The sequence below is a fragment of the Emys orbicularis genome, chromosome 1 (assembly GCF_028017835.1).
Source record: "Emys orbicularis isolate rEmyOrb1 chromosome 1, rEmyOrb1.hap1, whole genome shotgun sequence".
NCBI classification, from domain to species: domain Eukaryota; kingdom Metazoa; phylum Chordata; order Testudines; family Emydidae; genus Emys; species Emys orbicularis.
In genome coordinates, this window is record NC_088683.1 from 242,431,975 (window position 1) to 242,458,750 (window position 26,776).

Here is a 26,776-nt window from a genome sequence, read left to right on the forward strand (position 1 = left end):
TAGCTAAACTACAATGGAACACTTTCAATCCTAATCTTTAACAGGCTTATGTAACCTAGTGTCCAGTCCCAAATAGGGTTGTAGAACATTAACCATATTGACATCTCAGAATTTTTCTAGTAAAGTAACTAGGGAAATATTCTGAGCAGACCGGCACAACAAAACCAGGATATACTTTGTACTGCACCTAGCATAGTGGTGTCTTGGTCCATGACTGGGCTCCTACAAACAAATGACCGGCATACAAACAACTAATATTGTTATTTTAATAACTGTTTGAGTTTTGTAGCCTATAGGATTAACCTGCTTGCTTGCATATATATATATCTTTTCTTCTAGTTTAAGTATTTGGTTTATTGTAATAGGTTTATAAATTTATATTAAAGTAAGTTCAGCTGTAATGCGAGGGACCTACAGGCCATATCCTGTATGTTAAGCTAAGGCCATATTAGCAAATCTATATCTGGAACCTTTCACCCAGATAGTAAAGTCAGCACCCACACATAAGTCTAAGACAGGGGTCGGCAACCTTTCAGAAGTGGTGTGCCGAGTCTTCATTTATTCCCTCTAATTTAAGGTTTGGCGTGCCTTTTAATGTTTTTAAAAGGTCTCGTTCTATACGTCTATAATATATAACAAACTATTGTTGTATGTAAAGTAAATAAGGTTTTTAAAATGTTTAAGAAGCTTCATTTAAAATTAAATTAAAATGCAGAGCCCCCCGGACTGGTGGCCAGGACCCGGGCAGTGCGAGTGCCACTGAAAATCAGCTCGCATGCCGCCTTCGGCACGTGTGCCATAGGTTGCCTACCCCTGGTCTAAGACCTTTCACCTAGATATATAGATAATGGTAGAATGGCATAGGGGGTTTCCAAGTCTGTACCCTCAGACTTAACAGGTACACCACAAAAAAAGAACCAAAATAACCGGGAGAACAAAAATAACACATGTATGTACATGTCATCAATACATACAAACATACTAGCCTATGAAGTAAGTGTACTCTAACATTTTTGTGGGTGAAAAATAAAGTTTGGGCATAGAAAAAAGGATTTCAGGCACCTGTGCCCTATAAAAGAGGTAACCCATCTTGCTAGAGTAAATTAATAGGCTGTACTTGTTTTTCTTAAACTTTCTAAGTTCCAAGGGAACTAGGCTAAGCTTGGTTTCCCTAAGCTTTTCTTAGTTTTATTAGGTTTTAATTTTAAGGTTAAGTTAGTTAAGTAAACTCTAAGTTAGCTTTGGTAGCTCTTAGCTCTAGCTTCTTCTAAGCTTTGCACCTCTCACTCAAAAATTAAGGAACCTAAATCACCGAAGGCGAGGCCGGTCCTGTCTCTCTCACCACCGGGTTATCAAGGAAGGGTGTGAGTATATTAACCAAAGCTTTGTAGCATATAATACCATAATATCATATGTATCTTTTAAATAGCAGCAATACAATTGTAACTTTGTAATGCTAATTATTTTACCATTTAATTACTACTTCATTTATCTTAATAAAAGATAAGTATTATCTTAATAATACTGAGACATTTATCTGTCTCAGTATAAGCTTCCTGTCATACCCCCGAGGGTCCTTTGTAAATTCTGTGAAGCCTAATTCGGAACAAAAAAACTCATCTTCCAATCAAACAAATTGGCAAGCCCCCCATACTATCCAAATTAATACGATTAACATCCTAAATCAGGCAACAGTTTACAGTTTGCTTTATTGCAGTAATGCATCTCTTTGACATTGAAACTCCCTGTCCCAAAGTAGTAAGTTATTTATATTTTAAATTTAAATTGTTTCAAAACTGATTTGCAACTACTTGTTAATTTACAGACATACCTGCAGTAAAAGCTAAAAAGATCCATTACTCTTGGCATTCTTGACATACCAGTACCTCCCCCAGCAATGTTCATTTCACATTTTAAATGGAAAAAAACAACAACAGTGCTTTGGAGTGTAAGCAGTACATGTTAATTAGGCTAAGAGCCTGTTGATCAGAGAGATTAAACTTCAGTGAACAGGAGTATCTGTTTTAAAGCCGCTATAGATGGCAAAGGATAATAGATTAAACAAATATCTTTCTGATCATATGACCATGAAGTCACTCACCAAGACTACTTTAATTCAGTAGAAAATCACAGAAATAGTACCAGATTTTAATCAGACTGCTCTTGAAAGTCAGTCTTGCCTGTTAAAGTGATGAGATTTTGTCAGTGATTTATTTTTAAAGAAATCTGTAAGATTTCACATAGAACAACTTATCTATTGCCACCAAAACACTTTTAGTGGATGCAAAAAATTAGTCAAGTTTTTAAAATTCAGGTACATGATTTCCAGAACCTGTTTTAGTTTCCATTGGGATCCAATGACATCTGATTTGAAAGCTAAAGACACTACGTCACCAACAAATGTGTTGTGATACACAACTGATTCTGAGCAAAGAACAGTTACTTATCCTCGAGTAAATGTGTTTATTCAAGATGTTATAGTCAATGTGGATCCCAATGTAGATGTGCATGTGCCTTATGCGCATGAGATTGGCATCTTTTGAAAAGCAGTCTCCTCAGGACCACACATTTACCCGTCTCCTCATACGCCTGTAAGAGGGTATAATGGGGAAGCTGCAACACTTACAGGGACCACAGGAGTAGTTTGGCAAGCGGTGTCACAGATATACACATTGACCTGTAGCCTAGTAGACGGAGGCAAGTATTCAACATCATAGTCAGACTTGACTTTAGGTCATTTTTTAGTGGCTGGAGAGACTGGAACTTGTCCTCTGAGAGGTAGGCTTTCAGAGTTGATCATGGTCCCTCTGAACTCTTATTTGTGATGGGGTGAGAATTTTTCACAGCACACAAGGAGACCTAGCTGGTGAACAAGGAGAGGACATACTCTAGGGCTGTCTGTCTCCTGCTGGGACCTGCCTCAGATCAACCAATCATCTAGGTATGGGTAAACGCTGCTACCACTGCTAGGCCTTTTGTGAAAACGCTTGCTGATGTGGAGAATCTGAATGGCTTGCATCCTGTACTGGTCATGACTACCTCAGGTACTGTGAATCTCAGGTACTTCCTGCGGCTAGATGGATGGTTATATGGAAGTACGCATCCTGGAAGTCAAGAGCCATGAAACCGGCCTGAGCTTGAAGTGACAGAATAATGGGAGGGAAGGGGTACCATCCTGAACCTGAGAAGTTGGATGTAGTTTGCTGAGTTTGCTCAGGTCTAGAATAAGATGAAGACATAAGGAAATCAGGAAGTAGAAGCCTCTTTCCTTGTATTCAATTGGCACCTCTTTTATGGCTCCCAGATGAAGCAAAGAAGCTTCAGACAGATTACTTCAGACAATGTGGCAACACTTTTGTTTCTACTCATGTCTTTGCCAAGCATCAACTATTGTTATCTTTCACTAGTGCTAATCAGGAGTTGGATAGTAGTTAATCTGACAAGAACTGCAACATTTACTTTGACAGTTGGGGAAGTGAAAAAGCTAACCAGAGCTGAGCATATATTTTTTGGAAAAAACTTCTTTCACCAAAATATGCAGATTTGGGTCAACTGAAACATTTTGGGAATCTGTGTTTATTTTGGTGAATTGTTTCAGATGAAACAATTTTTTTTTTTTTTTTTGGCGATGTCAAAATGAATCTTTTTTTTTTTAAGCTAGACTCACAAGGGGATGTAGGCATCGGTCACAAAACCACTGGTAGTAGTAGCAGCACCACGGTCCCCCTTTTAACCTTTAGCCCACGCACCTGCAATGTTGAAGATTCAGGCTCGAATTTCTGCTTAGGAGCAGGCACTTGAATCCAAATCTCCCCTGACACTACCACCACCATCACACACATAGATTAACCTAATCCCCACCCACCCACACTTTTGAGTACCCTACTCACCAGGCTATAAGAGATTCTGGAAGGGTCTTTCTCGACCTCCTGTTGAAGCTGTTCCACTCTGTATAAATAAATATTCTTTGGCACAGGAACTGGAACCCAGGTGTTCCCCCTCCCACATAAGTGACCTAACCACCAGACTATAGAATCACACACACACACTCTCTCTCTGCTCCTATCACTATTGAAGTATTTTATGCAAAGTGGAACTGCTTCAACAGGAGAGATCGAGAGACTCACCCCAGAATAACCAATAGCCTGGAAGTCAAGGTGCTCATCTGGGAGAGGGAGACTTGGGTTCAAATCCCTGCTCTGGAGCAGGGATTCCAATCTCCCCCAACATCCTTGGTGAGTGCCCTATCCACTGGGCTATAGGTTATAAGGGGGGCACCACTGTTACCACTGTTTTTGAATCTAGGCCATCATTTTTTTTTGCTTTTAAAAAAAAAAAAAAGACACACCTTTTTAAAATGCCCCAAAACAAAATGTTTCATTCAACCTATGTGAAATTTTTTCGATCCACCCAAAAATTAAAAAAAAAAAAAATCCGTTTCCATTGAGCCTGAACTATTTTTTATTTTTCAGAACTCCCAGAGAATGAAAAATAAAATCAGTTATTTTCCCAGCTCTAAAAACAGATGACGAAGGTACAGGAGCTATTCAGAGGGAAGGAAGTCTTAAAAAGCCTAGGGGTGGGGTACAGTAGCCACATGGCAATGAAAATGCAGAGGGTTGGGGAAATGCTCCTTTTTCAGCAGCTAGAACTGAGGGGAAGGTGAAAAGTTTTCAGCAGACTCAGGCTATAAGAAAATCTAACCCCTTACACAGAGCTCGGCAACAGCAGGTTGGTAGAAACCACCAGTTGGGGGAAGTCACTGGGCTGCACACCAGTGTCCTCATTTTTTGTACTGACTTCGGGAAGTAGCCATATATCATAAATTCTGACCCAAAACGAACACTACAAAGTTAGTGATCTCATTCAATATAGTGGGGAATTACAGGGATATCTCAAAAGATGTGTCAATTTCATTAATGAACCACGACTTCAAATATTTTTTTCAAAACAAATGTCACAAGCAAAGCAAGTTTTAATATAGTACTTTTGCAAATTTTTAATGTACTGACATATGAAAACAGCAATTTGGGTTCTCTGGAAATAGATTTTTCAAGTTTACCATAAAAATGAAAACTACACTGTTCTTTCACCTTCATGTTACAAGCTGTTTTAAGATTCCTGAGCTTCAGTTTTAGAAGCAAAATGTTATAAAAAATTATTTAACTAGATAAATTGCATCCTTGAATCTGAACATTGCAAGTAAAATATAATTTAGCAAGAAGGCCCCTTTTCAAAAAACAACATATCTGTATGTACTTGAAACATAAATTTAACTGTTTCCATACCATTTTAAATAATTAGAAACAGCCAAAACATTTTAAAGACATGACAGAGCAGCTTTCTGGCCATTTTTGAATATTTCCTGGTGTTCTAAAAGCACAACAGTGCACCTATTCTGAAATAGAAAAGCATTCTGAAATATATAAGTGGCATTAGATGCCATGATCATTTGGGCCCTGTGGTTTTCCACAAAGTAAATACACCTCAAAGAACAATGGAGGCATTGCAGCACAGTTTAAAAGATATTCTGTAAATATTATGGTCACTTCCAAATTTCATACAAAAATACTGCCCCCTGGCTCAATTAGCAAAAATTCTGCTTTGCTACATGTTTTTTCATTGAGTGCATAAGGAAAGGTTTGTAGTCAAATATTTTGTATACAATAACTTGCCAAGACTGGAATCCTGATAACTGACACCTATATCTCTCCTAATTCAGAGGATGTTATGATTGCAGACATTAGAAACTAAGTGATCTAATCAAAAGATTCAGAAAATGGAAACTAATGAAAACCAAGTTAGGTTGGTTATCAGCACTGTAGAAACTCAAGCACGTATGGTTATATCTACAGCACTGTCGTAATGTAAAAAAGGAGACAAAACAGATCATAAAGAAACATTAAAATCTAGTTATCCGTATCTTGGGTCCATGAACTAGATTCAAGTTAGATAATTCACCAAACAGCAACTTCATTTTTTCCCCACAGTAGTCACACAGATGAGATCTACTTCAGAAATTTCTGGCCCTGATCTGTCCTGTAATAGCCTTTTTTGAAGGCAAATTCCTTTATTACCTACTCCAAGGACTTCTTTGCTTATTCAATGATCTCTTTCGGTGCTTTCGTTTCTTACCCAAGCTTTTGTGACCATGACTTCTCTCTTTCTTATCTTGTCTACTCTCACTACTCAAGGCCCTCTTATGCTGGGTGCGATCTGGGCTTAAGCTTCTTCGGTGAGGGCTGCGACTTTTGCTAGGGTATTTATGGAGTCTTCTTTCTTTCCTATACTTTTCATCTTGACTACTCAAGTCTCTTCTGTGTTTGCTCCTTTCCTTTTTATCTTTGCTATTATCAATACTTGTGTCACTACATGAATGGCTCCTCCCCTTACTTGGCTCTCTGTTACACTTGCCTTGCTCAGAGGATAAGTCCTTCCTGCACGCATTCTGGTCATAGCTTGACGTAGTCTTGTGTTGCTGGTTATTGGCAGGAATACAAGAAAGCACACCTGAACTCCTTTTATCAGAAGAACTTTCAGTGCTATTGAAATTAAGTGTCTTGCTTTCCTTAACATTAGCTTCCTTGTGAAGGTTTCCATTTAAATACTTGGATTGAGAGTTCACACTTTCATTGGATATTACTTCCCTCTGATAGACCTGATTTGGTTTACCCATAATGGACTGTACCGAGGTAGATGTTATACAGCTGGATGACACAATCTGTGGACCAGCCACAATAGTTTTCAACAAGCCAGACTGAGATGCCTTAGTTTCCTCCTTACTCTGATGTGTGTCATCTGTTTTCTTGCTCAGGAGATTGCTTAATAGCTTCTCCCTTAGCTCCTTCTCTTTTCTTTGCAGTCCAAGTGCTCTCTCTTTTTCCTCCTCTACACGTCTGAGTTCAGCCTCTTGCAGCCTTCGTCTCTCCTCCAACTCCTGAAGACGGACTCTTTCTTCGTTATGTTCCTGCTCCAGAAGCTTTACTGCCTGAAAGACATTGAGGGGGAGGGAGAAAATGGATGAGAAAGAAAGTTTATACATGTGCTTATGTCTCCCAAAAATCTCTCTGTTAAAGAAATCAGAATTTTTCATATACAAGGGAAGCCTGTAAAAAAGAAAACCATTTCAAAAAAATAATTTACATAACTCTGTGCACTAAGGCTATTGTTCAACAAATAATGCTGAAATGAAAAAGCAGCCAGCTCAGTTTAAGTAACTGGTAATGGGAGTTACATAAGAACATAAGAAAGGCTGTACTGGGTCAGACCAAAGGTCCATCTAGCCCAGTATCTGTCTACCGACAGTGGCCAATGCCAGGTGCCCCAGAGGGAGTGAACCTAACAGGCAATGATCAAGTGATCGCTCTCCTGCCATCCATCTCCATCCTCTGACGAACAGAGGCTAGGGACACCATTCTTACCCATCCTGGCTAATAGCCATTTATGGACTTAGCCACCATGAATTTATCCAGTCCCCTTTTAAACATTGTTATAGTCCTAGCCTTCACAACCTCCTCAGGTAAGGAGTTCCACAAGTTGACTGTGCGCTGCGTGAAGAAGAACTTCCTTTTATTTGTTTTAAACCCGCTGCCTATTAATTTCATTTGGTGACCCCTAGTTCTTGTATTATGGGAATAAGTAAATAACTTTTCCTTATCCACTTTCTCAACATCACTCATGATTTTATATACCTCTATCATGTCCCCCCTTAGTCTTCTCTTTTCCAAACTGAAGAGTCCTAGCCTCTTTAATCTTTCCTCATATGGGACCCTCTCTAAACCCTTAATCATTTTAGTTGCTCTTTTCTGAACCTTTTCTACTGCTAGAATATCTTTTTTGAGGTGAGGAGACCACATCTGTACACAGTATTCGAGATGTGGGCGAACCATGGATTTATATAAGGGCAATAATATATTCTCAGTCTTATTCTCTATCCCCTTTTTAATGATTCCTAACATCCTGTTTGCTTTTTTGACCGCCTCTGCACACTGCGTGGACATCTTTAGAGAACTATCCACGATGACGCCAAGATCTTTTTCCTGACTCGTTGTAGCTAAATTAGCCCCCATCATGTTGTATGTATAGTTGGGGTTATTTTTTCCAATGTGCATTACTTTACATTTATCCACATTAAATTTCATTTGCCATTTTGTTGCCCAATCACTTAGTTTTGTGAGATCTTTTTGAAGTTCTTCACAATCTGCTTTGGTCTTAACTATCTTGAGTAGTTTAGTATCATCTGCAAACTTTGCCACCTCACTGTTTACCCCTTTCTCCAGATCATTTATGAATAAATTGAATAGGATAGGTCCTAGGACTGACCCTTGGGGAACACCACTAGTTACCCCTCTCCATTCTGAGAATTTACCATTAATTCCTACCCTTTGTTCCCTGTCCTTTAACCAGTTCTCAATCCATGAAAGGACCTTCCCTTTTATCCCATGACAGCTTAATTTACGTAAGAGCCTTTGGTGAGGGACCTTGTCAAAGGCTTTCTGGAAATCTAAGTACACTATGTCCACCGGATCCCCCTTGTCCACATGTTTGTTGACCCCTTCAAAGAACTCTAATAGATTAGTAAGACACGATTTCCCTTTACAGAAACCATGTTGACTATTGCTCAAGAGTTTATGTTTTTCTATGTGTCTGACAATTTTGTTCTTTACTATTGTTTCAACTAATTTGCCCGGTACCGACGTTAGACTTACCGTTCTGTAATTGCCGGGATCACCCCTAGAGCCCTTTTTAAATATTGGCGTTACATTAGCTAACTTCCAGTCATTGGGTACCGAAGCCGATTTAAAGGACAGGTTACAAACCTTAGTTAATAGTTCCGCAACTTCACATTTGAGTTGGTACTTTTCATCTCCAAGTTAGTCGTCAGAACCCAATAGGAGCAAAAATCATTACTATCCAACAACTATTCAGGAATCTATATCAAATGAGTTGAGCTCAGTCCAGTTCCCAGTGGACAGGTGTCAACGTCACAGTAACCAGCATTAGGATTAGTGTTTTTGTTGGCAGTCACAAAACTCAAGGATTGAATGGGTTTAAGATACTTCAGGTAAGTTAAAAAAAATTGAAGTTTTTATTCTGTTAAGTATGTAAAATGTCTAATACAATCAGCAAAATATTGTGTTATTTAAATATTACATTTACCTTGCTTTGCGGCTAAACGAAAGAGGCTTAGTTCAGTCCTTTGCAAGTTTTACCCTAGGCGTGAAGGGAAAGACAGCTATCCACAGAAAATGGTGCAATAACTGATATTCTCAGGTATTGCTTCAGTGCACAACACAGTAGTATCTAAACAACTTTTTATACCACAATGATGAACATACTATAAGAATCTAGATTTTTTTTTTTTTTTTTTAAGGAAAATCTTATAAAAATTCTCTAAGCATTATTTTACTTGGAGTGAGAGTATTTAATTAGACTCTACTCAATGGGGATCAAGAACTCAGGAATTACTAGGGAGATGTACATATGACGATGTGATGGATAGAAAGGCATGCTGTGTTAAAATGTTATCACTACATTTATGCTAATATACAGATTAAAACACCCCGATGCACGATGGCAGCAAGAGACAAAGCTGTGCATTGCCACGGACGGTTGTATTACTGCTTACTTAAAAGAGTTACTAAACATTAGCCATTAATCCAAAATACCTGCGATTACGACTTTTTCAAGAAACAAGAAAATATTGTGTCCTGTTTAGGGAACATATGGAAACAATGTTGACGACTGTAGACTCAGACATGATTTGACACGTTACCATCAGTCAGTGGATAACAGATATTTGTATTTTTGTAATATTGTTACACCTGCTTTTTCAAAAGTACTTTTCAAACATTAGCAAAAGAAACCACAATAATCCCCACTTAATAAATGGGAAAGAGAGCAGTGAAGTGAACTGCTCAAGGCCACACGTGATGCAGTGGCAAGCCAAAATTCAAACTTGGAATCCTCTATCTTAGTCCCTTGCTCAGTTCTCTATGCCATGTTTTCCGCACATTTCTTTCTTGGATCTCAAAGTAGTGGGCAGGCCTCTTTTCTCAACTCATGCATAATGTTATTCAGGTCAATAATTTCAGGCTCTCTTTTTACTCCACTCCTGCCTTCCTAGGGAACAGATACCTAGGCAAACATCCTATGGCTTAAAGACAGGCTCTTATGAGTTCACAATCCATACTATTCAGAGGGCTGACTGCTGGCACATGTAACAGCTAAGTGGTCTGGCTTATGAACACATAAGTCACTTAAAATTTTGCTCTACCAGTTTTCATTTTTGTTAGCTCTTGAAATAATACGAAAAAGACAGCTTTCCAAAGTTACCTTTGCTCTGCTAAGCAGTTCTGCAATTAGTCTGATGGACTGAAGATTTCTTTGCGCTAACAGGAGCTTCCTCTCTTCTAGTCTTATTTTCTCTTGCAGTTTTTTCTGCTCTTCTGCTTGCATTTTTTCAAGTTTCTTTTTGTTTCTACGAACTTCACGATCCTTCTGTTTCTGTTCTCTTTTGCGTAACTTCTCTTCTCTTTTTCTCTCTCTCTCAAGTTCTTCAAGTTCTTTCTGTTTCCTAAGAGCAATTAATTTGTACATTAGCCATGACAGGAACAATTTTGGATTTTGACTTGTATTACAATTTAAGTTAAAAATACAGGATTTTGTTATTTTTTTTCAAGAAAGACAGGTCTTATTGATTGCTGACAGACAGAAGCAGGAAACATCACATATGCATTCAGTGAACATCTTTAAACATTTCCCTTCCCACATAAAACTAAACTGACATCAGATAGACTGTTCTAGGGATAAGCAAAAATTTAAATATGAGATGTTTTAGGAATCAACACAAGTAAGATCATAGAGCATTTTACTGATCAAATTAGAAATACAGTCATTCTGAGTCAGTTGGCTGGGCAATCCATCCTTCAGAAGAAAAACGTTGAGCAGATATCAATTTAAAAATGTGCAGATAGTAGCAAAGGCCAAGATTTTCAAGAGAATACGTGCCTAAACAGTGGCATGATTTTCAGAAATACTGAACAGGCAGCAGCTTCCACTGAAGAATTCCACTTTAACCACACAAAAGTAAATGGATCTAGACAACCTAGCTTCCTTACTCAGGAAAAATTTCTGTTCAAGTCAATAGTTTTGCTTCATTAAGGAGTGAAGAACAGTGCTCTTGGAGAGTTATCTATCATCTAAATGATAAAAGAAGAGCATTGATGCACGGGCTCCAGTTTCCTTAACATACAATTACTGAAACGATTTGCTATCCTCAGATTTATGTTCCATATATACCTGGCATCCCTGAGATATTATATGTATACACATACTTTTTTCCTAGTAATACATTCTAAAACTAATAGCCCATCCCTGAAAAGAACCTATCTTTGTTAAAGCAGAACCATTTCAATAAAATCATTTACTTGTACAATTAGCACATGGTCTTCCAATTTTCTATCTAGAAAACTGATTTTAAAAACTTCATGATCCAAGCTAAACCAAATCATTGTAGTTTAAACATTTCAACTATCCAGTTCTAGGAAGCACATTTCCACCAAAATATCAAACTAGCTCACTTTATTTTGTGTCGCTCACTGCCTGAACCCGCCTTCCTCAGAACTAATGCATAGTTATCATTCTGGTCAGCTGTCTTCTAGGAACAACAACAGCACAACAACTGGGGCTTAGAGGAATGACTGCGTCTAGCACTGACATGTAAAATCCACCACAACTGAAAATCTTGTTGGTGGCCTCAGAAGCCCTAAGGACTGGACTGGGCATGGAAACTGAACTACTCTCACCCCTAGAGGTGGTCCCTCCAGGTCAGAGCTGAGGCACCTTGGTGGGACGATGTGGGGAAGCTTGCCCAGGCTGTACTTTTCTGTGGATAGAAGACTTAAGTCCTCACTGCTGTCAATCCGGAACAAGCAGCACTAACCTCACTTAAAAAAAAAAAAAAAAAAATTGTATCAAACTATATACAACAGTCATGATATTTTGTCATTTAGAGCCAACAAGTTTCTGTGAGATCTGTGTCATCAGAACAGTTAGTTTGCTTCCTAATACTGTCAGTAGTTGGGAAACATTGAAGTCTGAACTAGCTGGGCACTAGAGTAACGAAAACCACAGCTTCTATCATCTTGTTTGTAAAGAATCTCAAAGCAAGGGAAAATAAGCAGATTGAACACGCAACACAAATCAAGAAAGTCATTTCCACTCTATGTAAGACTGCAGTAATACAGTTCATAAGCAAAACAGAAATTCACAAAAGAAGTCTAACAAATTAGCTGGTTCTTGTAATAAACACTGGACAGAAATTAAGTTAGCTGAATTTAAAGTGAAGGGATGCTCTAATGGGATCAACCATGCAAAGCAAAAATCAAACAGAACACATTACCTTATCACTGTTAATTGCCCATGTAGTACTTTTGATGTGAATGAGGATTTTCAAAGGTGAAGATGTTTACCCACTATCTTTAATAGTAAAAGCTTATATGTCTGTTACCAGCATTGGTATACATTTTACCAAAATCATCCATTTCAGTTTAAAACACTTTTTAAAATAGTCCAGAAACAATAATTTTGTGCAGAATTATAAGAAATTATAGGTATTATAATAAATTTACCAAACTTTCAACTTCAGTGATGGTCATCTCAGCTCCAGATTGCATTGCACAGGATCAAAAATTAAAATCTGCAAGTAGAGTAAGGATCTGCCATAGTTTCTACCAGCTGAAGATAATTTATAGGGAAACTGGTCTTAAAACAAAAGATTTGCAAAACACAACTAACTCTTGAAACAACTGAAAAACTCTGCCTTTTATTACTAAGGTATTTCAAAATTAGAAGAACATTAAGAATTTGGAATCTGATTTGCTCGCACCACTAATGTAAGTGATCAAAACATGTTTAATAGTAGAGAGTTGCATGATAAAAATAAATAAATAAATAAATATAGAGAGAGAGACCTATCTCATAGAACTGGAAGGGACCCCAAAGGGTCATTGAGTCCAGCCCCCTGCCTTCACTAGCAGGACCAAGTACTAGCCCCCTTCAGGATTGAACTCACAACCCTGGGTTTAGCAGGCCAATGCTCAAACCACTGAGCTATCCCTCCCCCCAAAGGAGATTTTAATATTATGTTTGGAGAATTCTGTGAAAAATAGGATTCTGATTTAGAAGACTGAATAGTAAAGCTAACAATATATTTTGAGTCAATTAATAACAGATTTAAAGACCATTTAATATCTTCACAGAACAAGTTAAAACACTTTGTAACTGATTGCGTATGTCAGTTTTAACATAAGATTGGATTTTTGTTTCTATATGTGGAAAGAACTTGCCCATAAAATTAACTTTTTCTGGGTTAGAAATATGATTGCTAGTGCATGAGGAAAAAAAAAAGTACAGTAAAACCTCAGAGTTACGAACACCGTGAAAAATGGAGGTTGTTCGTAACTCTGAACAAAATGTTATGGTTGTTCTTTCAAAAGTTTACAACTGCACATTGACTTAATACAGCTTTGAAACTTTATTATGCACAAGAAAAATGCTGCTTTCCCTTTATTTTTGTAGTAGTTTACATTTAATACAGTATTGTACTGTATTTGCCTTTTTGGGGGAGGCAGGTGGGGGGGGGGGAGGGGAGGGGGAACTGCTGCTGCCTGATTGTGTACTTCTGGTTCCAAATGAGATGCGTGTTTGATTGGTCAGTTCGTAACTCTGAAGTTTGTAACTCTGAAGTTCTACTGTATATGAAAGTGAAGTTATAATATGATCAAATTAAACATTGCTAATTTTTAATGGAATGAAGAAATGTGGGGACCCAAAGTTTTAGCCCTGCAAGAGACTGAGATTTAGTCAAATTGCTCATTCATTCCTAATGTGAGGGAGATAAGGGGAAGGAAATGCAGTTTTCTTGTATTTTATCATCTTTATTAAAATTAAAAAATGTAGATATAAGTTAGATCTACCTTTCCTCCTCCTTTTTTTTCTCTTCTGCTTCTTTCTCTCTGCGTTTTTGTTCCTCTCTTTGTTGTTCAAGCTCTTGAAGTTTTTGACGTTCAAGCTGCCGTTTCTTAATTGATGCATCACTCAGGTGTTTTGTTGAGTCAAAGGAAACCTTTACAGAGCACAGTTAAGAAACAATGAGTTTAAGAGGTCAAAAAACAATTCTAATCTAGTGCATTTAAGTGTCAGCTTTGCATTCATTTCATCCCGACTTTTGGATTTTTTTATGCTTGTTCTTGCAAGTCTTGTCATGTGAGAAAAAGTAAAATTATTTTACTCATGAGTCTGGGGATTTATCCAGTAACAAGTATATAAACAATTTAATGTGTAGCTCCAACACATTCAAACTTTTCCCCTGAACCTTAAAGGATACTTTCTGAACTGCACAGTGTTGACTGACTTCCTTTTCATAACAATGCCCACATTGTACTCAATTAACAAATCGTAAGTGCATGACTTAAAACATGTCAAAGCAAATCTTACTAAGCCAAATTAAAAAAAGAAAACTAAATAATATTTTCTTGTGCTCCGCGAATTTAAATTCTGTCTGAAATTGAACTTATTCATGTTTTTCTATTCAAAAGTAGTACTGGTATTTGTGATTTGAAAAAGTGAATCCTAGAGAGCTTAACCTAAAATAATAAATTTTAGGTACTCCTACGTGATTTTCAATTTTAAATACTCTTATGAACATAAATCCCCAATAAATGCCAAGTAGGGGAATATTATACTTCATTATATAGCCATCAGATTAATGCTTAAAACACTGGCCCTTGTCTATATAGACATCATACACCCATGATACATCTGTTATCTGATATTGCGGCCTATCAAATTTGTTATAATAGACTTGTTATTCTAACTGAGGAGCAGTGGCTGCAAAAACTTAAGCCTTTTATCATGACAAAAGCAGTAAGATATGTATGCCAGATTTTCAGGTATTATGGAAATGTATTTTTATTAAATTTTCAAGTACAGTTTAAAAATGGGTTGAGATCACACAATGCAACAAATTTATCATAAACTTTGGTTATATCTGCACTTCAAATACAATTCAGATGTCTGCTCAGTTGTATAAATTGAATTTATTTTCATTCTACAGGTGTTTGCTGATTTTTTTTTTTTAATTTTAATGTTGTATCGTTACCCCTCTTTAAAAAAGGAACTCTCTCTTAAAAGTTTAATTTTGTTTAGTTTTCTTATGAATGTGTTGAACAAATATATAGTCTAGGTTCAGCATGGGACTTATATTCGTAAATATATATACACACACACACAAATACACTGGCGGTGGGGTCTTAAAAAGTTTTATCAGTAAATCTGAGATGTACAGGCAGCACAGACACAAAGAAATTAGATGATCAGAGCTAAGCTGGAGAAGAGACAGGTGTTCTGTCTTGTGATGGGGTATGCTCCCCACACTCATGTTGAATAGGTTAATGTAGGCCATAGGGGACAATTAACCTATTAGGCTGCAAGATGGGGGAATTAAGGCTGAGCGGAAACTCAGTTGTGGAGGAACAGGCAGGGCATTTATAATGCCAGGGAGTTGATAGCAGAAAGGGGCTGCAGGGAAATTGTCTGCAGTCACTCCCTGGGACAAGGGAGGTGTGTTTGGGACTACAGAAATTAGTTTGCAGTTACTCAGTGAAGAAGGGAGAGTGTGCTAGCAAATCCAGAGATGGGGGAGCAGTTAGGATATAAATATTCAGGCCGGTCTGTAAAGGCCTATACTTTAAAAATTTAAGTGTATTCTTATCACTTAGCTAGTTATAGAGGTATAAAAGAAAGAATCAAAATCACTCTCTGTATGTGTAAGGGACAGTCTGAGGCTCTGTTCTTAGGCTAAGTAAGGCCTTTGCTAAGCAGCAGAAATACAATTCTGTTAGAAATACAATTCTGTCCTGATATTCCTATCACCTCTAGAGAAAGAAAAGAGCCTAGAACATGTAAAAGGAAATTTAGTTTAATAGTTTTCTGTCTGGTAAAAACTTACTTATCAATAAACACAGCTGGAAAACCCTTATGTCTGTATAAATGTAGTTGTAAAATCCTCACTTCTGTATTGTTTTGTATGTTTAGTTGCATGGTCTCTGTCTGGTTCTGTAATTGTTTCTGTCTGCTGTATAATTAATTTTGCTGGGTGTAAACTAATTAAGGTGGTAAAATATAATTGGTTAAATAACCATGTTACAGTATGTTAGAATTGGTTAGTTAAATTTCAATAAAATGATTGGTTAAGGTATAGCTAAGCAAAACTCAAGTTTTACTATATAGTCTGCAGTCAATCAGGAAGTAAGGGGGGAATGGGAGCAGGGAATGGGGGTGGGGAAATTAAAATCATGTTTTGCTAAGGGGGGAATGGGAACAGGGAATGGGGGTGGGGAAATTAAAATCATGTTTTGCTAAGGGGGGAATGGGAACAGGGAATGGGAACAAGGATGGCTCTGTGGTGTCAAAACTGGGAAGGGAAACACTAAAAAAAAACTAAAATCATGCTTGCTAAAAGTTCACCCCAATAAACATCAAATTGTTTGCGCCTTTGAACTTCGGGTATTGTTGCTCTCTGTTCATGCAAGAAGGACCAGGGAAGTAAAAGGGTAAAAAAATAAGCCCCCTAACATCTTGGTGCCGTGACTCGGATGCATCGCATTAAATAGGTAAGTGGCAGCCTGTAAGTCCCCCTCCCCAACAGTCCACGCAGCTGCTTGGAGGGGGTATAGTAAACTCTCGTAATGGTAGTTGCGGGTTCTGGCAAGCCAGGGTAAAAAAAATTTAAAATAAATAAATAAATAAAAAACAGGGCCCATACCAGGTGCAGGGTCAGCCTGGGATGAAATTAAAAAAGGAAATGGAGGAAGTGTTAGGAAACCCAGAAGGATGGGGGGTGGCTGAGAAGCCCACGCTCCTTTGGTATATGGGTAGTAAAAAAAGGTCCCTGCCCAATAAAACTAAATGCCTTCCAGGAAAAGGAGGCACTTCAGTCCACTTGTGAAAGGTTTGAAGTAAGGGCAGCATTATGGAAAGCTGCCAGTAATCTTTCAAGTTTGGTGCTGTTTCAGCAAGGGCTGCTGAAGGGTTGTAAATTAGTTAGGGGTGGTTAAAAATAATTTGGCACAACAGGGTTTAGAGTCAAAAGCAAAGTTAACAAACCACTTTTAGAGACAGGAGCTGGGACTTGGTCCTGGGGAAGTAAAGAAAAAAAAAAAGTTTCAAAGTGACAGGGTTTGCAGGAGCAGGTAACAACCCCCACTCTTCTCCCAGAGCCAGGATAAAAACCTGAGGGTAAGGGTTCCCAACTGTTTCAACCCGGGGAGCCTACTTTTGGTTCAAAGCTAACTATATCCTTTTCTTCTTTTCCTTCTTCTTTCTCTCAGTTTACTTAATTTGCTGCTGGTAGCCTGTACTTTAAACTAACCTGACAGACTTAATTGGTTTCTTTCCACCTCTTCTCCCTCCTCTCCCCCTGCCTTTCCACACTTTTGTTTTTCTAAAGTTTTAATAAAGGGTACTTTAAATACTTATGTAAAATGTTTTTGGTGTTTTGTTTAAAACAAAGTATAATAAAGGTCTGCTAAATTCCACTGGAATTTGTAAAGTAAAAGATCCATGGGCAACCATGAAAACAAATGTTTTACTGCCTTTTAAACAGTCTCAAGGTAAAAACAGCACAGGTTAAGGCAGCTGTGTGGCAATAATTGTACTTGGTGGCTAAGTTGTTAAAACAAAGTGTGCTACCTTAAAAAAACTAAATGTAGAAGTAATTTAAAAAAGTAAAAAGTTACAAATACCTTTTGCAAAAATTAATAATACAGGGTTTGGAGGAAAGTAAACATTTAAAAGTTGTAAAAATGGTAAAAATAACAGTTGTAAAAATGTTAAAGCTAACAATTGTGGTGTTACAAAAGCAAGTTTTGGGTTTAATAATAAAACCCAGTTATATAAATGTAACTGTATGTGCAACTCTGTGCAGTCACATTAAACAAAAGCTTGGTAATTAAATTATACCAGGGGGTCAGGAAGAGTGGCTACTACCACCACTATGCTTCTGTCCCCAGAAGCCTTTACAGCTATTCTAAAAAAAAAAAAAAAAAAAAAAAAAAAAGAAGGGCCCTTTTCCCACAAAAATGGTCTATAGGAGACTGCTGCAGGCAGCAGGCGAAAAAATAATCTAATCAAAATTATTTAACTATTGGGTAATGTAATCAAAATCACTAAAGAAATGTCAGGGGTTTCTATTAAAACTTAACTTAACTGCCCCTGGCTGTCTCTGGTTGTACAAAATGAAAGTGTAATCAGAGTACAGTTGTGTAAAAAAAAGTAATCACAGTGCAAAAAATGTTAGGCAAAAAATAATTGTGTGCGCGCGCACAGGAAAAGGGGAGCAATAATAAAAACATTAAGCCTTGGGGTGGCTCTAAAAAAATCAAACTGTCACTTTGGGGGTGCATAAAAACTCTGTGGGCATAAAAAGGCAGTTACACCTTGTGTAAAATTAATATGGCTAATATAATGTTATAAAGGTTAAACTATTTCCCAGAACATATGCAGTGTGTATTAAAAAAGGGGTAAAAAAAATGCAAACAAAACATGGTACTTAATTAAAATCCTATTAGGGCTCCAAAAGGAGCCACAGTAAATTGTGCTTTCTTTTTCAAATCTCTGTGTGTTTTAAAGCAAAAAATAAAAGTAAAAAGTAATCAAAACTCTGGTAAAAGTAAAATGTGTCCCTTTTAAAACAGTCTCTAAGCTGCTAATAGCTTTAAATCCAGAGGCAAGCCAAAAAAGCCTCTGTGTAAATGCAAATTACCTAGCTGATGGGAAAAGGAGGAAACTACCCATAAGTAGCAGCACAAAAAAACTAAAAATAATAAATACATCTGGTCAGCAAACAAGCTACTAGAAAACTCAAATTATGGCCCTCCAAAAAAAAAAAAAAAAAAAAAAGTCAAAAAACAAGTCAAGCCTAAAAATAAGGAAAACAGGTTAACTCTAAGGGAGGGGTGGGGGTGTGGGGGTGGGGGTGTGAAGCAAAAATCTAAAGCTGTCTCTCAGTTATTACCTAAAAATAAACTTAGCGCTTGGTACAGCAAAAAAACTATTAAAAACCTGGTCTGTTGTACAAAAGGAAAAACTAAGGCATACCACCTCATAAATTTCATAAATAACTAGTAAGTGGGGTAATTCACTAGCCTAACTATAAAACAAAATAAAAACAGCCTAAAGGTAATTCTTGTGTTTTTCCTGCAATTAGCAAGAAAATTTGTAAAAAAAATTGATATTATTATTATTAAGCAATAATCTGTCCCACCAGGGGGGTGAAAATTGTTTTTTTGTTTTGTTTTTCAAACACTCTACAAGCACGCTGGCGCCAGCAAAAAAATAACCCAAAATACCATAAATCTATGTTTTATGTGTTTGTCTGTGGTGTTTGTCTTGTTGCTAGCATGACATGGGTGGGGAATGGCTTCAAAAGGCTAACCTAAAAAAAAAAAAAAAGTGTATAAAAATGCAAAATGCTCAACTAAAAGGCCAGCACCTGTGTAATAGCTACCATGGTGCCTAAAAATAAAACGGCAGCTAAGGTGGGCCCCACAAGCCCTATAAAAATAATAAAAAGGGAAGAAGCTCACCTTCCACCTTGATGCCTGGCCCTGGAATATCCCTCCCCAAAAAAGAAAGAAAAAAAAAGGGGTGGAGTGTTAGGATATACATATTGAGGCCTGTCTGTAAAGGCCTATACTTTAAAAATTTAGGTGTATTCTTATCACTTAGCTAGTTATAGAGGTATAAAAGAAAGAATCAAAATCACTCTCTGTATGTGTAAGGGACAGTCTGAGGCTCTGTTCTTAGGCTAAGTAAGGCCTTTGCTAAGCAGCAGAGCCAGCCATAAGCTGAGAAGTGAAAGGTCACATCCTCACATTCCAAACTAGTCACATGGAAATAAGGTGCTATTGGGCTGTTAGAAATACAATTCTGTCCTGATATTCCTATCACCTCTAAAGAAAGAAAAGAGCCTAAATCATGTAAAAGGAAATTTAGTTTAATAGTTTTCTATCTGGTAAAAACTTACTTATCAATAAACACAGCTGGAAAAACCTTATGTCTGTATAAATGTAATTGTAAAATCCTCACTTCTGTATTGTTTTGTATGTTTAGTTGCATGGTCTCTGTCTGGTTCTGTAATTGTTTCTGTCTGCTGTATAATTAATTTTGCTGGGTGTAAACTAATTAAGGTGGTAAAATATAATTGGTTAAATAACCATGTTACAGTATGTTAGAATTGGTTAGTTAAATTTCAGTAAAATAATTGGTTACGGTATAGCTAAGCAAAACTCAAGTTTTACTATATAGTCTGCAGTCAATCAGGAAGTAAGGGAGGAATGGGAGCAGGGAATGGCAACAGGGATGGCTCTGTGGTGTCAAAGCTGGGAAGGGAAACAAACACTAAAATCATGCATGCTAAAAGTTCACCCCAATAAACATCAAATTGTTTGCACCTTTGAACTTTGGGTATTGTTGCTCTCTGTTCATGCAAAAAGAACCAGGAAAGTAAAAGGGTAAAAAAATAAGCCCCCTAGCAGGAGCCAGGATTAGGAAAGGTTCAGGGAAAAAGCAGAAAGGTTCAGGATGATGCAGACTTTGGCTGCTGATTAGAGGATCCCTCAGCTGGAACCCAGAGTAGAGGGTGGACCTGGGTTCCCCTACCAGCCACATGGAAGTGGCACCATAGGGGCAGTGAAAAACAAGACTGCCTAAAACTGCTGGTAAGGAAAGTGATATTCCAGAGGGGAAAACATGCATAGTGATCTGGCCAGAGACCCACGTCACAAAAAGGGAGCACCCTGGGTTGCATAGAGTGAGAGAGAGCAAAAGAACGGCAGCAGGGCAGACAGCGAGCAGCAGAAGGGAGCATCAGACCTGGAAAGAGCTAATCCGCACAGCAGCCAGAAAGAGGCACTATATGTGGTGAGTTGACCCCAGCACATATCTGCTGGGTGCTAAGATACGGGATGTGGACCTTAGGCTAAAAGGGAGCATAATGGGAGCAGGAAAGAATCCACTCATTGTCCTTCACATGGGAACAAATTATAATGCTAGATTCTTACTGGAATGCATCAAAGGAGACTATGATAAGCTGGAGGAGACTATGATAGACTTAAAGAGGCTGAGGTGATCTTCAGTAGGATTCTGCCTGTCCCTAGAAGAGGAGAACGAAGGCGAGACAAGATTATGATGATCAACAGATGGCTCAGGCCGTGCTATAAGGAGGGCTTTGGAATGTTGAACCACTGGGAGTCATTCACGGACAGAGGACTGTTCTCATGGAATGCCCTCTACTTGAGTAGGCAAGGAAATAGATTTCTGGGGTGGAGGCTGGCACAACTGATTAAAAGATTTAAACTAGGAATCTGGGGATATAGTTGGGAGATGCTCATGTAATATCCATGCCTAATACTAATATTGAGCAGGAGGAAAATCAAGAAAGAGGATACAGCAATGAAGAGAGTAGGAGAACGGACATCAAGAGAAAAGATAATGCCAATACCAATGACGATAGTATCGCCTATCTATCTGCTGACAGTAGAATGACTGTACCCAATCGGGTGAGGAATCTGGGCGTAGACAAGCAGAAACAACTTAAGATGTTTGTACACCAATGCAAGGAGCCTGGGTAACAAAATGGAGGTATTAGAATTAATGGTGCAGGAAGTGAAACTAGATATTATAGGGATAATAGAAACATGGTAGAATTGTAGTCATGACTGGAGTACAGGGATTGAAGGGAATATGCTGTTTAGGAAAGACAGAAATAAAGATAAAGGTGGTGAAGTAGCATTGTATACTACTTATGAGTAGACTGTAAAGAAATTAGAAATGATGGAATGGATAAAACAAGAGTCCGTTTGAGCCAAAACCACTTTGGGGAAGAAAGTGACCAGATGGTTCCCGGGGACAGCACTTAGTATGCTACACACCCCCAGGATCCAATTTGGATATGAATAGAGACCTCCTTAATATTTTTAATGAAATGAATACTACTGGGAATTGTGTGATTATGGGAGACTAATTTCCCAGATATATATTGGAGGACAAATGCTACTATTAATGGTAGAGCCCACGTTTTCCTGGATGTGATAGCTGACAGATTTCTTCACCAAATCGTCACCAAACCAACAAGAGGTAATTCCATTTTAGATTTGCTAATGGTGAATAGTGAAAAGAACCGGTTGCAGGGGACAACCTTGGTTTGAGTGATCATGAGCTAATTCAGTTTAAACTAAACGGAAGGATAAAACAAATAGGTCTGCAACTAAGGTCCTTCATTTCAAAAGGGCAAACTTAAAAAAATGAAGGGAAGTTAGGGAAGTGGACTAGGCTGAAGAACTCAAGGATCTGAATGTGGAGGAGGCTTGGAAAAGTTGCAGAAGCTATCTGAAGCCAGCATCACAAGCCGGGGGGGGGGAAATTGCAGTGAAGGGCGGCAGACCAAACAGGATGAACAAGCATCTCAAACAGGTTAGTAAGAAAAAGCTGAACGCCTACAAGGAATAGAAGATGGGCTGGATCAGGAAGGAAAGCTAAGTATTGGAGATCAGAAAGTATAGGGGGAAAGTGAGAACTGCCAAAATCCAAGCAGAGTTGGACACTGCAAAGGAAATTAAAACTAGTAGTAAAAGGTTCTATAGTCATATAAATAAGAAAACAAAGAAAAAAGAATTGGGACCACTAAACACGGAGGATTTTGGGGGGATTAAAGGTAATATAGGCATGGCCCTACACCTAAATGAATACTTTGTCTCAGTTTTTAAATAAGTGTAATGAAGAGTTTAGGGGTAGTGGTGGGGTGGCTAATGGAAATGAGGATATGGAATTAGAAATTAATGAAGCCAAGCTCAAACAGTTTAATGGGACCAAATGGAGGGGCCTGGATAGTCTCCATCCAAGAATATTGAAGGAACTGGCACATGAAATTGAAAGCCCAATGGCAGGGATTTTTAATGAAGCCATACACTCAGGGTTCATATCCTATGCCTGGAGAATTGTAATATAGTACCTATTTTTAAGAAAGAGAAAAAAAAAGTGAGGAAGGAAATTACAGGCCAGGTAGTTTGATCTCAATTATATGCAAGGTGTCAGAACACATTTTAAAAGAGAAAGTAGTAAAGGACCTAGAGGTAAACTTTAATTGGGATAAAATACAACATGATTTTACAAAAGGTAAACTGGACCTTGAAAACTGGAGTAATAGAGACTGTTTTTATGCTGTCACTTCATCAACAATCTGACTTGATATCATTATAAAATGCAGCTGTAGAGTTTAACATGTTAAACTCATACATGGAAAGGACATTCAACAGTATTTTTTCCCCTTAAGGTCTATTACAAAATAACTCTGCAGTTCCTCACCTTTACATTGCAAGCCACTGCTTTGCCATCATCACCTTTGTACATCAGTTTCATCCCTCGCAGGGCATTCATGGCCTTGATGAAACCTGCATACTCGTGATATTGAACGTAAGCTTCAAAATTCAAATGGCCTCCAAAACTGAAGGTGTGAAAGTTTCTACCAGTCATTTCTTCTCTATATGGGTCCAGCATGGGTATGTCCACATTACGTATTTCCCCAAATTTCTTAAATACTTTTATAAGGACTTCTTCACTTGGTTTTTCTGAGCCAGAGTCCTTCAGTGCAAACCATTTGCAAGGTAATCCCTCTAAGTGAATGGTGTCTGGTCTCTCCCCCGGCAAACTTTCGTTCATATCTTTGGCATCACGAAAAAAGGAGTCCCAGTCATGTCTAGTAGGAAAGTCAATTTTATATTCTGCAGCACGAACTTTTAAAATGTCAGAGAAACCACTAAGTTTTATTGTTTTGCCATCAAGGCATGCTAGAAAGGACTTAACCAAACTCTTGTTTTCAACTTCTCCTTCAAAACGGATGAAATCCATGGTGCTTTTGGAAATCCGTAGTGTGGAAAACTGATGAGTTTGCACCATTCCCTTTAGTCTTTCCATCACTTCCCAGTTGGAAATGGATTTTCCTGGTTGCTTGAGCTGAGGAAGTGCCACACTGATAGACATTTTTGTAATGGGTTTAAGGTACAAGCCATAGGAAGCACAGAGCTCTACTGCTTCTGATGCATCATGAACTATTGTAGCAGCCGCCATAGCACAAAAAAAGAAGTATAAAACCACTAAGAAAAATGTATACTCAACTAACTTGTAGGCGACACTAACTGAGGAAAGTGGTCCTTATCTGTAAATAATTGACTGGCTCTGAGATTTAAACATTACCAAGTAAAACCATTGATTCTTGGCATGAGAGTCAATTAGGAAATTTAAAATTAACAGCATTGCCATTATAAACTGTTTTCTAACCATCACAATATATAAATTCAGTTCCAAGACTTAAATACTACAGTCATAAGCAGTACAATTACGTCCACAGGGAAACTGAAAAGCTGATGATATGAATAAGTGTGGTTTGCTACTCAATGGCTCAACAGAAAGCTAGGCTTCGGGAGGAAGCACTGTGGAAGTTATGTCGTCACCCAATGTTAACATGAGCAGAATTACTAGAGTGCCAACTAGCAACAGTTATACTGCAGCAGCTTCAACTGGACGACTTTATTCTGGAAGGGAAAAAAAACAGATGTCAATTTAAAGGAAAGAATTAGTCTTATAACTCTTGCTCAGACCTGAACAAACTACACAAGGTGTATCATCAATACAGTGAGATCCCCTCTACATGATGGTAAACATCAACTGCAAATCCCCATTTGATTACTAGGGCCATAAATGGGGGAGGTGAAAGGGCTGGTAGAATTAATAGGCAACAGAACATACTTCCTAAAATCACATTTGTGAGTTTTAGCCACAACATAAGATAATTTTAAAGCTAGAGCTCATACATATAACCATCCACAGATCTGCCATTGATTTACAAACACAACCATTATAATTCATAACATATAAACAGACTTGGAAAAAGTTGCCTTTTATCAGTAAATGTCAAACACCTATTTCACCTTGCACACACATACCTATGAAAAAAATATTTCCATCGATGATAAAACAAATTTTCAGACAGGCAAAAGAAGAAAAATGCTAACTGAAAACCTGTTAGGTGTTGGGTCCCCAGTGGGACTAGCACACATGTGACACAGGCCAGGCTAAATAAAATGAAGGGGATTTGGAGCAGTAATATTACATCGGGGCCCCTTACGGTTGGCACCACTAACTGGGTCGTTAAATGTCCAGTCGGCGGCGCAGTGGGGCTAAGGCAGGCTCCTTATTAGAGTTTGTTTCACAGCTAATTACTTTGTATATATTGACATATGATATTGAAAATGTCTTTTAACCATGATAGAAGCTTTAACTTTTTGAATCAACAGCTACTATGGTCAGTAGATAATTATTGTGTGATTCTCTTCCTCCCCACCCCTGAATTCTGCACAAAGGTGAAATAACCACGGAGCGTTTCCTTCCACAGGACACGCAACAGCCGCGCACAGGCGAGTGATGCGACACTAGGGTGACCAGATGAGAGGAAGAAAATATCGGGACACGGGGGTGTCCGCCGGCGGAGCAAAAAAACAAAACAAAACACCTCACCCCCCGCCCCCACGGGCTACGCAGGCCGGCGCCGGGCGCAGCCTCGGCCACCAACTGCTGCTCCCTTCCCAGCCGCCTGGGGAGCCCCTGCCCGCGCAGCGCCGGGCACCGAGCAGGGGGCTCTCGCCTGACTCTGCCCCCCCGAGCCCCGACCGCGCGGGCGGCGGGATCCACAGAAGGAGCTGGGGAGGGGAGAGGAGGGTTGCGAATATTTACGGGGTCAAAGGTCACATCTATCCCCCTGCGCTCCCCGCCCCCATACGAGCGGGAGGGTCACGAGCCGCGGCCCCCGGGACTGACTCACCCGCCACATCGGTCTCTGGCCTCCAAGCCGCCGCCGGCGGCTACGTCGGACCCAAAAGAAAACAGAACAGCCGCCCTGCTCCCCGGCGTCCCACAAACCCCTGCGGGGGGAACTTCCGCTTCCTGGTTGGCTTAACCAGAGGGAAGGGAGGCGAGGGATTCCAGAGCGTCCTGGAAGTGGCCGGGCTGGGCCGCTCCTCCGAGTCTATGGTTCCAGGGGGAAAAAAGAACCACACGAGCCCGGCGTGGATTGCGGCCGCGCGCCCCCTGGCGGGCGGAGAGGAAATGGCAGCGCCGCAGGGGCCCGGCGGGCAGGCGGGGCTCTCCCACTGCGGGGTGTTGGGTCCCCAGTGGGGGCGGCACAGGGGTGACCAGGGCCGGCTCCAGGGTTTTTGCCGCCCCAAGCGGCCCCAAGCGGCGGCAAAAAGAAAAAATAAAAAGCCACAATCGCGATCGGCAGCAGCTCCACTGCGCCGCTTCCTTCTTCTTCCTTCTTCCCTCTGAGAAGGAGCGAGGGACCCTCCGCGGAAGAGCCCGACGTGCTGCCCCTTCCCCTTGGCCGCCCCAAGCACCTGCTTGCTGGGCTGGTGCCTGGAGCCGGCCCTGGGTGTGACACAGGCCTGGCTCAATCCAGTGAAGGGGTTTGGGGGCAGTACTATTACATCAGGGCCCATAGGGTTGCCAGGTGTCTGGTTTTCGACCAGCGCGCCCGGTTGATAAGGGACCCTGGCAGCTCCGGTCAGCACTGCCGACAGGGCCGTTAAAAGTCCAGTCGGCGGCGCAGGGGGGGCCCGAGGCTAAAGCAGACTCCCTGTGGCTCCGGGAAGCAGCAGCATGT

At 39.4% G+C, this 26,776-nt stretch overlaps 1 protein-coding gene across 1 annotated transcript; it reads right to left on the minus strand.

The window, feature by feature from the left end:
* Positions 1-6,059: 6,059 nt before the first annotated feature.
* On the minus strand, positions 6,060-26,030 carry AKAP17A (A-kinase anchoring protein 17A). The gene is made up of 5 exons (XM_065416736.1): positions 25,940-26,030; positions 23,428-24,653; positions 13,980-14,128; positions 10,336-10,576; positions 6,060-6,988 (listed from the first exon to the last, which is right to left on the minus strand). Exons 2-5 carry the CDS (start codon positions 24,187-24,189, stop codon positions 6,074-6,076), a joined length of 2,067 nt encoding a protein of 688 aa, XP_065272808.1. The 5' UTR covers positions 24,190-24,653; positions 25,940-26,030; the 3' UTR covers positions 6,060-6,073.
* Between the last annotated feature and the right edge of the window lie 746 nt (positions 26,031-26,776).